Source organism: Pelobates fuscus, chromosome 5 (assembly GCF_036172605.1).
Source record: "Pelobates fuscus isolate aPelFus1 chromosome 5, aPelFus1.pri, whole genome shotgun sequence".
Taxonomy (NCBI): Eukaryota; Metazoa; Chordata; class Amphibia; order Anura; family Pelobatidae; genus Pelobates; species Pelobates fuscus.
Genome location: NC_086321.1, coordinates 350,644,596 through 350,657,463, shown reverse-complemented (window position 1 = coordinate 350,657,463; position 12,868 = coordinate 350,644,596). Strand labels below are relative to the sequence as shown.

Sequence of the window (12,868 nt, the reverse complement as noted above, 5' to 3'; positions counted from 1 at the left end):
CCATTGTTCAAAAGGAACAAAACAAAAACATTTTCTAGATGGGACCATTAGTCTGCTAGCACTGTAAACTATATTTGAAAAAAATAAAAAATGATAATTTGTATTTGTAATTGGGAGAGAGCAGGGCATTTAATTTGTAATGGGGAGAGAGCAGGGCATTTAATTAAAACAGTGTTGTCATATGTAAAATGCTATTGTGTTCCCCACAGAATATCATCATTGCATTTTTTTCAGGATCCAAATGTGTAAATTTAAGGTGAAAATATACCATATCTAATGCTTCCTCCCCCACATTCTTTTTTTTTTTAAATCTAAGCTTAATTTGCTATGTTAGCACATAAAAATTATGAGGAGGATGGTTCGATGTTGCCTCCCCCAACGGATAGAAGACTACATGTCCCAGAAATCTCTGGCAGCCCCTGACAGGAAGAAACCTTGTTTTGTTAATATTCGAACGGAATGGCAAAAGCATGCAATGTTCGTGCCTGGACCACAGAAATAGTGCAGAGATGTGTTTTATATTTACCCCACAGCACCCCTCACCTCAATGCTTCAATATCATCAATATCAGAAAAGAAACTTTAGGGTTTCTAGTACCATGTGATTTTTTTTTTTCTCCCCGCCAGTTCATGTTTAATATGCAACAATATAATTTGAGTGGAGGGGATATGGGCACCAACATAAAACTAAATCAAACTATATTAATAAGAGTTACATAAGCATCCATACAAAAAAAAATACACTCTAAAAAGGACATGATTTTAAATATTTCAAACAAAAACAGAATGGTAACTTTTCTGACTTCTACTCTAGTAGGTTTCAATAATCAGTCTTGTAATGGGGAGTGCTTACGTTGACAAAATGTAACACTGCTATCTTAATTACAGTACATGTAACACAAAAAATGTATACATACAGAGGAATAAGCAGGGTTACTCTGTGAAGTAATACTCTATAATCCTGAATAAAGACCCTTTCCTTCAAATGACTAGTTACTTCGCAGATTTCCATTATTACATTTATTTTGATTCATAATTTATTTTACTTTAGCATGACTGCCCCCTTAATAAACTATATTTTGGGATAGGTGTTTTATCAACAAAAGTGACATGTAAGAACAAAATTAAAAAAATCAGAGTAGCACTTACTGAAGTAGGAAGTCCTGGGGGCACCTTACGTACTTTTTTAGGTTGCGTATCTGAAAAAGAAAAAGGACTATAGTTTCACCATGAGAAGTTAACTGGCAAAAAAGTGATAATTTATTTTGACATACAGAAACAAGTGCTGACTTCAGCATTGAATTCCACTGGTCATCCAATCCCACATGGCTCCAGAAATGGAGTAAAAGAGGCCGGGAACAACTTACCTACGCTGTCTCCAGGCCGGCGTCGTGAGTTATTGGTATACGAGTAATACTGAGAACCACCTTTAACAGCACTAGGGGAGAGGGCACTGGGACTGTTCATGCCTATCTCTCCGGGCAGAAATCCTGCCTGAAATGCAGACAGACATATAAAACAATGTTATACATTTTACTGGTGGCAAAATATAAAATAAATGTATGAGAACACCAAGCCTCAAAATGTCACCACATTCTCTGTAACACATGTTATTTCTCTTCCTGACACCACATGGATTTCTGCATTAAATGGTGTGTGGGTAAGGGAACGTTAAAACACTGTTGCATTCAAACTACAAATGTTTGCAGATGGCATGAAATGCTCGTTTTGGTTCCAAGGCCACTGATCCCACTGTGCCCTACATATGTGATTATAACAAGGTTGTTTAATCTAAAACAGGAAACTGCTTCCTCCCTCCATCAGCTTCACAAATACAGACCTTGAGAAATGGAGTGGGAGCTACTAGACATTATAATAATAATAAAAAAAACGACATTTCAATATATACACATAAGAGGTCTGCTTTGCTTACTATGAAACTGCAGCTTAAAACATACATCAAAATAATAATAATAAATAAATACACTTTGTATTTTTTTTTTTTTTTTTTTATTAAATAATAGATGGTTTGTGACAAAATGCGCACACAATTGACTAAATTCTGCCAAAACTCTGCCAGGAGGAAGGGAGTTGTGACTCCTAAACCTGTTCTTGCTGAATCATCAACTTTGTTTCAAAATAAGCTAAGAACACATCTCTAGACGGCTCATTACAAAAATCCCTGCTATTCCACGTTGGCACAAATCTTGTTCTTCTGTGCACACAAAGTACATGACTACTTGGCACCATAAAACAAAAGAAATAAATATCTTCCACTGAAGATACACAGCACCTACATACTTAAGCATTCACTACAGACATTTTAAGAAATGATAACCAAATCAACAAAAGCTTATAAAATCCCCATGCGGACATTATAAAAGGGACTATGATATTCACACTTTAAACCTCTTTCCTTGAGTTAGGCATTTAGTTTTATTAAAAATGCACCCAGTTTGTAATGGATGAACAATTGTCAAAAAAAAAAAAAAAAAAGCACTCTTAGATTAAATTTAGTTGGAAGAATTTTTACAATGTTTTACCTGGTTCATTGTGGGCATCCCACTGTCTCGTCCAAATGAATAGGGTGGCCGATCATTTTTACCTGTTAGAAAGTTTACGAAATTAACAGTGCAACAAAAATTTAAAGCATGATTTTCCCAAATGGGGTAATCGACATCTTAACTGTTGGTGGTGAAGTAAACTCTAAATTTAGCCCATCACCCTCAAGAATGCTTACCCACAAGTCCGGATGCCAGAAATGGAGAAGAGGACATATTCCCTTCGTGTGATGGAAGGTCTCTGTGTTCCCCATAGTGTGTCCCATCGCCATATCCCTATGGAGTAGAGGGAAAAGAAAACAAAAATTGAGAATGGCAAATGAAAGAGTGAAATTGTGGCCATGTTAGAGATGAGGACCCACCAAACATGGTCATTAAAACCAATAGATTAAATGTATCACATATTCCTTTTATTAAGCAAACTATTTTATCTACATTAGTTTTCTTGTCACTAATGTTCTTTGTTCTCCCGGGAATGAAAATAAAAACACATGCCTTTCCCAAACAATATTCGTCCATCCCTACTTTCTAGAATAGTTCAGTACTTCTCACCCTTCCTTGGTCAAACGTGGATCCGTTGTGGTCTCCTGTGCCCCATGAACCAGAACTCGTCCTTTCCTCAATCCCTAATAAAGAAAAAAAGAAAAAATACTAAACATCAGTTGCCAATTCAGATTTCAGTTGTTAGAGCACGTTATATTATTCTGCATTATTGTGGCTTATTAATGGATAATATGGAGTACTCCATAAACAAAATGTATTTGAAAGGGAACAAAAAAAAACAAAAAAACAAACCACTTAAAAAACAAACAAACAAAAAAAAAACACAGTCATCAGATGCCACATTCGGTAATAACCTAAATAGTAATCATTAAAATAGGTGATACATGCACACAACTTCACTTCTATTAAATTACTTGGCATGCTTGTACAAATGTTACCACCAGACAAATCGTGTTGAAGGAAATTACCACTTTGCTCACAAATAAGATAACAGAGCTGCTTTGTACCTAGAGTTTAATTTGACAAGGGAATGTAGTGCTCAGGTGCAGGTAACCAGCCTTGGCTACTGACCCTCAGGGGAACAACTGCTCGGGTATGTGTGCATCTTCCTTTAAAACAGACGTCTAGGAAAACAGCCATTCCTGGAAACATCTCACAACTAATGTCTCCCTGTAAAAGCCAACAGCTCGCAATCTAGATACTTCACACCTTAGCACACACACCTGTCTGGGCTTTTTGCACACTTTTGCCCATTAGTTAATATGTCCAACATTCAACGGAAATGTAAGCAAATAGTAAAGTATTTCACTGCAAAATGAAAAAAAAAAAAGAAGCTTTTAAGTAGGATGGAGCTCACAAAAAGTACAATATATTGCAGGGCCGAATTAACATTTCCACGGTTAGATTTGCTTAAAACTAAAAGGGCTTTTTTACTTGGTTTGCTCACAATATAAAACAGACTTAAACCACATAGTGCCTAGCTAATACCTAGCTTAATACCTAAACAGTTAAGACTCCTTTTTTATTATAAAAAAAAAAAAACCTTTTCTGTGCCTTTTTAGATTACCTTTTCTCCCTCTGTATACAAGTATCATATTTGCTGAAAAGATTCAGTTTAGAGCTGTAGTATTCAAGCACTTAATCACTGCTTTATATACATAGAACCCACATGATGCCGCTGTCCATAGAATATTGTAGTGTAGAGCACACTTCGCAAATGCATTTAAACCTGTATGTAGGTATATATGAAGCAACGGACATAAGGATTGCCAATATATTTCAGTCCATATTTGGGATATTCTAGTGGTCAACATTCACTCCACTTCCCAGCAACTCTAATCAAGCAATGGATTGAAACGTTCATTTGGATATTCAGGCACAGATATGAACTGCTCCGCACTTATGCCTTTCTCTACTTATGGGATAAAAACACCTGGTACATATATACACATGCACAAACCCCCTTTAAAGCATGTTCATTTTATACTGCTCATTTAACCAGAAACATTGAGAAAAAGAAAAAAAAAAAAAAAAAATTTACAGTCTGCAACCCCAGTGTCTTTTGTGCCTGTGATTCTCCCCCCCCTCCCCTTCCACCCTGGAGGATTGGTGGTTTAATTGCTGCCTAATTTGCATAATTATGCATATTAATCTCTGCAGCTCATGAATATTCATCCTGTCTCCTTTACATTTTGTTTTCTAATCAACGGAAAGAGAGTGAGAAAATAAAAATGTTGATTACTGAGCAGTTCAGATGTGGAGAAGAGCCAGATATATTTGTGGTCCAAGATTGACAGATAATGGTGTATGGCCGAAACGGTCAGTAGAAAATTCTATGGGCATCATTCTATACATCTCAGACACCAAGGTTACATTCTTATACTCCAAGGCGGGAGATGTACAGTATTTTATATATTTAGGGAAAAAAAAAAATATTATATATATTTATATTTAATTATATCATCAAAACACAAACTACAAAAGGTTATAGCACTAGTTGATTATCAGCTGGCAAAGTAGAAAGCCTCTGTATGCAAGCATATATTGAACATGAACAACAGAATAAATATTTTCATGCCTTGCACACAACTGCTCTGTGAATTCACATTCCCAAGAGATGATAGGCTGGCCTGTTTTAGAACAGTTTGTTTTCTAATCACAATTGCATTTCCAAAAGGAGATTGCAGTGCTTGCTTTACATGGATTTAATATGTAGATAGACAGATAAATAGATAGATACAAATGAAAAACAAACCACACATACCACAACAAACTTTTAGAATACTGAAATACATAGCAAAAATAAATGTAAGACAGACAATGCCACTCTACATACCTTTGACATTTGTCAAGATATTTAGCCCTTGTTCTATTTTTATAGATTCGACACATTTAGTGCAGATATTTCTTACAGTTAAATACTTTTTTGTAGGTGTGTTCCACCGTTGAAATTAAAATGAGCACTAAAAGGCATCTAGACCGTTTCATCTCAATGGAGTGGTCTGGGTGCAGTGGCCCTGTAGTTTTACCTATGCAATGAACTTTTGTAGAAACGTTTGTTAGAGCTGCGGAAGTGCAGGTGTGTTAACAGATGTAAACTTCGTCATAGACCAATGACTCTCCTAGAGAGCGCCTGATTGGCGCAGCCCAGCATTTTGCCGCACATGCACACTACCCTCCCAAACTTAACTTGGATTGACGGAGATCATCAATCATAATGATCTGAGCCAAGGAGGTGGTGTAGCAGGACGGAGACTGCAAAGGCTGAAAAGGAAAGTAAAAACTCACCTTTCAAACCCTCACAATGGGGGGGGGGGGGGGGGTGGTGGGGGGGAGGGGGGGAGAGATGTGTATAAATAAAAGATATATTAAGGCTACAGCATTAGCTAGATTTGAAGGATCACTATAGTGTTAGTAATGCAAGCATGTATTCTTACTGTTGTGAGTGAAATTTTGTGCAGGCAGCACATTTGAATGAATATATGATAGCATTTAACTATGGAGGTTAGCTGAAGTAAAAAAAAAGCCTGATTTCTATTATACATTGTTTTTTCTTAATTTCAGTTATTAACACCCAGTGAAACCAATTTCACAATAAATTTTACTGTGGATGGCCCAATACAAAATAAGGGGTTTTCAGTTCCCATGAACGATTCTCTTCTCCTCCTCCCCCCCCCCCCCCCCCCCACCACAAACACATACATATTCATTAGGCTGATTACTTCACAGCAGAGACCAAAAGAACACAAAAGGAGTTTTATGATTTAAAAAGTCTATGGCTTTCTAATGCCCTGGGAATATAACTATCAGGAATGGGTGAATGTTGCATGGGGGATGGGTAAACAACAAGCCAAATTCAGAATATCTCAGAATAACATCTACAAATTAACCTGCAGCTAAACCTCTCGAAGAGTCAAATTATTGCATCACAACTGCTTTGATATACTGTAAAACTGAGAGGTAGAATAAAAAAATAAATATAAAAAAATCTCCAACTCAAAATATTTTCAATTGCAATTCACTTCAACTTAAATCATTCCCAGGTTAGTCAGTTATAATGCAAATATGATAAGAAGGCATTATCGCCCATTTGAAGGCCCAGTGCAAATAACCGGTCATTTATAGAACTCCATAATTTCTTTACAGTGTACCTCCCAACATTTGTACATTTGTTTGGTTTGCAAAATATATATTTGTCATAAAGTGCAATAATTAAGAGAAACAAACATGGAGAACTTTGACCATTTAATTTATTACATGGGCAAGATCCATTGAGTCTCATTAAGAGATTATTCCACAGCCATCTATGTGTAAATTTCTCACACAATCTGGGCTAACTAAAATATTGGGGCAGTAAAATTACAGTAAATATCGATTTATAAATAACCTTACCTGTTTTGAAGTGCCGCTTCCCCCACCTACTTTAATTTTTTCCTTGTGAACCCTCTTACCATATTTAACATTACCATGGCTTGTAACACTGATATTTAAAATAAAAATGGATATGCTCTAAGTATTTTTACACACCACGTTTAGACAAAATAAATCTAGACAGAATCTGGAATTTAGCACTCATTACAGAAATTTTAGGTTATGTGGGCATCCATCTATAAGCAATACAGAACGATATGAAGGTTTATGTAGGATACAAAAATGGCGGTTTCTTCACATTTTTTATTTTCCAGCTGCTTCTGCAGGGTAATGCAGGCAGCATGTGTACCACAAGAATACAAGGTTTATTAAAATGGGAAAAGATGCCAACACTTCAGGAAACCTTGTTGGAAAAAGAGGTCAGCGTGGTATGACCGGAGTAAAAAATAAATACTATTTTTAACCCATTACCTTTGTTAAAGGAGCAGTATGTATGAACACACGTACACAAAGAGTGTGCACACTGATTTTCTATTAGATTACCACTGCAGTTTAAACTACAAATTGAACAAAAATGGTTAAAAAGGATTCTGGGAGGTAAGAAGTTGGATGTAATCTCTAATCCTTTAAGACAGAAGTCTTAGAGTTAAAGAGAAACCATACAAATAAAATTGACCTCCAAGTTTTTAAAATGCACACACACAAAACACCTTTAAATGGTAAGTTTCTATAGCATTTTTTAAAGAACGGTCACTGAAATTTTATTGCAATTGAATAGCAAAGTAAAAGCTAGCTAGTTATATATTTTATGTTTAAATTCATTCTAGATTACTTTGCATCTTAATTAACTACTTTGCCAGCCACACCAGGCAAAGCATGCAAATTAGTTAACCCCTGCAGAGCGGTGCCTATGACACACACATGCTTCTATGGAATTTTTCCATAGATGCCCAAGAGTGCATGAGTGTATCAGAGACATCATAGGGAGGCTGTTACCCAGAAAGTGGTGGTGGTGGGGGGGAGGGAGACAAGGAAATGGCACAAAAGTGACAGTTCAGCTCTGTTACTGCAGACGTAGATTTTTTTTTAACCAATAAGGAGCCTCTCATTCTGGTATAAGGGCATCTGAACTTATTCTTAAAACCACTGTACAGAATGAATAGACCTTTAAAAATGCATAGCAGACATATTGGGGATGTCATCAGTTTTCATATAGCGTGGTTCAATTAACTGAACAACATGCAGCAATCACCAGAGCTACCATCCACCCACGTGTGCATCTTTGGCTCTCTTGCAGGGTTCACTAAATTCCGATATTTGTGTGAATTAAATTCAAAAGGCAGCCTGGAATACCAGACACAGGCAGCTTGGAATGGGGCATTTTGGCTGCCTGATTGTCAGCATAAAGGGCTGTCTTATAGCTGCGATCTAAAAAAATAAAATGCATTAATTAAGAACTCTCAGAACAACTCTGAGTTGACATGTGGATACAAGGTACTTTTCTGCACCCCAAACTTTGCCATTATGCACCGTTGTTGTGAAGCTTAGAGCAAAATGTTTTTTGTTTGTATTAGGATTCACCATGAGTGTGACAGTAAGTCAAACACTAAAAGAAAAACCCCAGACCCCATAACTTAAATCTCACAATTTTCAAAAGGTTGTAACAGAAGTTGTCAACCCAGGGTGCCCATCAGCCATGCCTACACTTCCTGCAGCCAGCTCAGTGATCAGGAAGGTTTTGTCTTGGCAGCCGAAGTTTTCAGCCTATCAACTTGCCGCCCATTGCAAAAAACAGTAAGCAAGTTTACTTGCAATGGGCAGACCAGTGGTAGACTTAGAAAGTTAGTCTATTTCCAGATGCCAAGGTAAAAAATAAAATAAAAACAATAAAACAACTTTCCTGATTACGGAGGCAGTCAGAGGACGCAGATATGGCTCTCATAAATGGGACAAGATCAGGATTTAAACAGCTCAAAATCGGTTTAACTCCATAAACAAAATGGTGCCCAGGGCCAGGGACTCCTGACTCTTAACGTCATGGAGATAAAGTTCTTGTGAGGAGGGAGTAATCCAGTAAGTGATAGCTTACAGTCTCTTAAACTATACATGCCTGGGCCCTGGTTAAATTATTTACCTCCTATAAAAATATTTACGGTAAAAAATTATTAAATATAAAACATGTGAAGCATAAGGGCCTCCTATACAAATATAAATAAAAAAAATCCCCACAAAAACAGTATATGTAGAGCACATAAAACAAACTCCTGACCTCTAATATTCTGAGAAATATTGCATCAAGTTTCACACTCTCTCTCGATATTAAGGACAAGAAAGAGCCATTGATATTAATTTTTTTTAAAATGTGAGTGAAGAATTAAAAAAAAAACAAAAAAAAAAAAACACACCTCTCCCACCACCCCCTCAAAAAAAAAAACCCAAACTGCTAAGGCATATAAACACTATACCTGTAAAAGTATTAATAATGTCTCTCTAACATTTTACCAAGATGTAAGCTTACAGCCCAATATTTGCCATTTCCAAACAAGATAACACGCTTTAATCATTTCTACTAGTGACCCCTGAATGCATGTCAACTTTGTGCTTTTATGGTCCTTTATATTGCCATGGGTAGGGTGGATTTCTATTGGTATAACAAACTCTACTATGAATCTTCATTTCGGGCAATAAACTTTTAATCTTTGAAGTATAATGCATCTGGCATCAATTCCCCCCCTTCCACCCCCCTTTTATTGCTGCATCAAATAAATTCCTTCCTATTTAAACTATAAATATAAGAAACAGTCAGCAGCAGCAGTTGTGCAGAGACAGATTTTAAACACTCTCCTTTGTAAGCATGCATCCAAGTATCAGGTTTTATAGTTAGAGCCTATAGATGGCATGCTTGTACCCTGAAAAATTACCAAAAAAAATAGGTGGGTGGGTAGAGAGGATAGATTAATGTGTTGTAACTTTGAAGCCTAATAAAATAAAGATTAATGGATGAACATAGACTGTTTAAAAATACTTGTTTTCACCTTTAAATTTTTTTTTTCAAAAAATAGCTGAAAAGGCTAGATATGAATCGAATCGAGAACGAAGCAACCATGTTTTCTACAAAAGCCATACAGGCAACAGTTCAACACCTACATACATATGTGCATGCGTGGGTGCGTATGTATGGCTTCCCCCCTCCCACCCGCTTTCTTTTTTGGTCAATCTTTATTTAGAAATGTGGTATTTGGAGAATACAAAATCAGATTAGGTCAAATAGGAGTAAAACTAATTTCATTAAAGATATAGATATAGATATATATAAAAAAAAAAAAAAAAATAGAGCATAAACAAGAGAAAAGTGAGGGGGAAAAAAACCGGTAACTGTCCGGCGTACCTTTGCTTGGAAGAAAGATTCCGTACCAAGTAAGATATTGTAAATTGTACAGGAGTGAGTCCCATTTGGGTAGAACTGCGCCCCCCTGCCCAGTCTCTGCTCATCCCAACTCTCTCATGACAGGCATTACATGAACCACAATGAGTCCCACTAGAATCAATGCAGAAGGTCCTATAAGACGCACACTTGACAAACCGCACATGAGTAAAGCACAGCAAGATGAAAGATTGTTGGAAGTTTCCCTGTTGGAATTTTGTCTGGTCCAGATGGTGCTTGCCTTTGAAAAGAGGTTTGTTAAACTAACGTTGTTTTAAATACAGCTTCCTTTACATATTTAGATTAAGTTAAGTACTAGATAATACATAAAACAGATATGAAAATCTTCATACCTACAGTATCCATAATAATCTGTTCTAGATTACAGAATTATTGCACCTTCCAACCACCATGACAATGACATTTGTAAAGGAAGGCAATCAGAAGTCTCCTTTGATTGTATGAAAAGTCAATGTAGCAGTGTGTCGTGCATGTGAGATTTCTTAGGTCATGTCCTCCGGCATTTAAAATGGATACTGCTTGAAACAAAGTATTTTATAAACAACCATAGTTGCATGTGTTAATGCTCTTGCTAGAATGATTATTGAGTAGAAGTGTTGACTACCAAAATGAAAGGTCTAAACCCCAGCCAATTTCTTCAGTGCCTTATTTTTGTGTAGAAGGAATTTACATTTTTTGTAATGTTGCAGTTTGAATTATTTTTACGGTCACGAACATCTCACCCAATGTTAGGTAGGAGTGAAGAAGCCCGTCGGTGAAGGCCTGTACTTGAGGCAACAGAAGGCTGTCTGATAAACACTTTAAAATTAAGCAGCTTTGACCATAATCTGTCTCTCTCGCAGTCTGCACTAAAGGGATTGCCAAAGAACATAAGAGGGCTGGTAATTAGAGAGTTCTGACCAAGCAGCTTGTTAGGTTACCAGTACACAGTTAAAATAAGAGGATGGAAACCATTACAAACTTTAGAAAAATTACCTTTATTCTACCATACATCGCTTAAGAACCAGGCTCTAATAATAGTGTAACAGTGCAAGCCTGTTATGGCTAAAATTGGTAGTTCAGATACTTTTAGATAATATTTCCCATGATACAGCAGTCATTATGGGAAGTACAATCCACAGCCATTTGCGGTGGGAAGGTTAGCCATAGAGGTAACACATTTACCATGGGGAGACGTAGCAGTATATCTTCAGAATCAAATTATCATTGTCAACCAACTTAAAATAAATCCCTGTACTCCAAAAATACATCATTATTGTCTAATTTTTTAAGACAACACATAAAATGCTCTCACATGCATGCCTGAAGTGCCAAAAAAAAAAAACCCTAAGCCAAAACCAACCAACATATTTGATATTCCTGTGACACATTCGTATTTCCAATTTGACTGCAATACATAAGCAACTTACAACAGAGACTAACTGTGGTTAGGATCTATGGGCCCCACTACAAAAACTAAAAACAGAACCACCACCAATGATACCAGTAGAGACTCCGTGAGCGGCTTCTCCTCCTTCTCAATCACATGGGCTGTGGGGCAGGATAATATATATTAAAGGACCACCACCACATACGGTATGCATTAATAACAGTTTGTTCCTGGTCACTTTAGCTTGATGGGCCCTACTTTACGGAGTAAAAAATAAATAAATACATTTATATCTTTGGCTTCATAGAAACATAGAAACATAGAAACATAGAATGTGATGGCAGATAAGAACCATTCGGCCCATCTAGTCTGCCCAGTTTTCTAAATACTTTCATTAGTCCCTGGCCTTATCTTATAGTTAGGATAGCCTTATGCCTATCCCACGCATGCTTAAACTCCTTTACTGTGTTAACCTCTACCATTTCAGCTGGAAGGCTATTCCATGCATCCACTACCCTCTCAGTAAAGTAATACTTCCTGATATTATTTTTAAACCTTTGTCCCTCTAATTTAAGACTATGTCCTCTTGTTGTGGTAGTTTTTCTTCTTTTAAATATAGTCTCCTCCTTTACTGTGTTGATTCCCTTTATGTATTTAAATGTTTCTATCATATCCCCCCTGTCTCGTCTTTCCTCCAAGCTATACATGTTAAGATACTTTAACCTTTCCTGGTAAGTTTTATCCTGCAATCCATGAACCAGTTTAGTAGCCCTTCTTTGAACCCTCTCTAAGGTATCAATATCCTTCTGAAGATAGGGTCTCCAGTACTGTGTACAGTACTCCAAGTGAGGTCTCACCAGTGTTCTGTACAATGGCATGAGCACTTCCCTCTTTCTACTGCTAATACCTCTCCCTATACAACCAAGCATTCTGCTAGCATTTCCTGCTGCTCTATTACATTGTCTGCCTACCTTTAAGTCATCAGAAATAATCACCCCTAAATCCCTTTCCTCAGATGTTGAGGTTAGGACTATCAAATATTTTGTACTCTACCCTTGGGTTTTTACGTCCAAGATGCATTATCTTGCACTTATCCACATTAAATGTCAGTTGCCACAAC

The 12,868-nt window shown here is 36.8% G+C and overlaps 1 protein-coding gene across 6 annotated transcripts in view; it reads right to left on the bottom strand.

Annotated features, from left to right (window-relative positions):
* The window catches only part of TCF3 (transcription factor 3), an 81,155-nt gene that overhangs the window by 37,511 nt on the left and 30,776 nt on the right, over window positions 1-12,868 (bottom strand). For all 6 annotated transcript variants that reach the window (XM_063455897.1, XM_063455898.1, XM_063455901.1 and 3 more), the window contains 5 exons: window positions 3,113-3,186; window positions 2,740-2,836; window positions 2,543-2,604; window positions 1,367-1,493; window positions 1,149-1,198 (listed from right to left, as the gene is read on the bottom strand). In XM_063455897.1, the coding sequence (XP_063311967.1) occupies window positions 1,149-1,198; window positions 1,367-1,493; window positions 2,543-2,604; window positions 2,740-2,836; window positions 3,113-3,186 (410 nt within the window). The remainder of the gene's footprint in view (window positions 1-1,148; window positions 1,199-1,366; window positions 1,494-2,542; window positions 2,605-2,739; window positions 2,837-3,112; window positions 3,187-12,868) is intronic.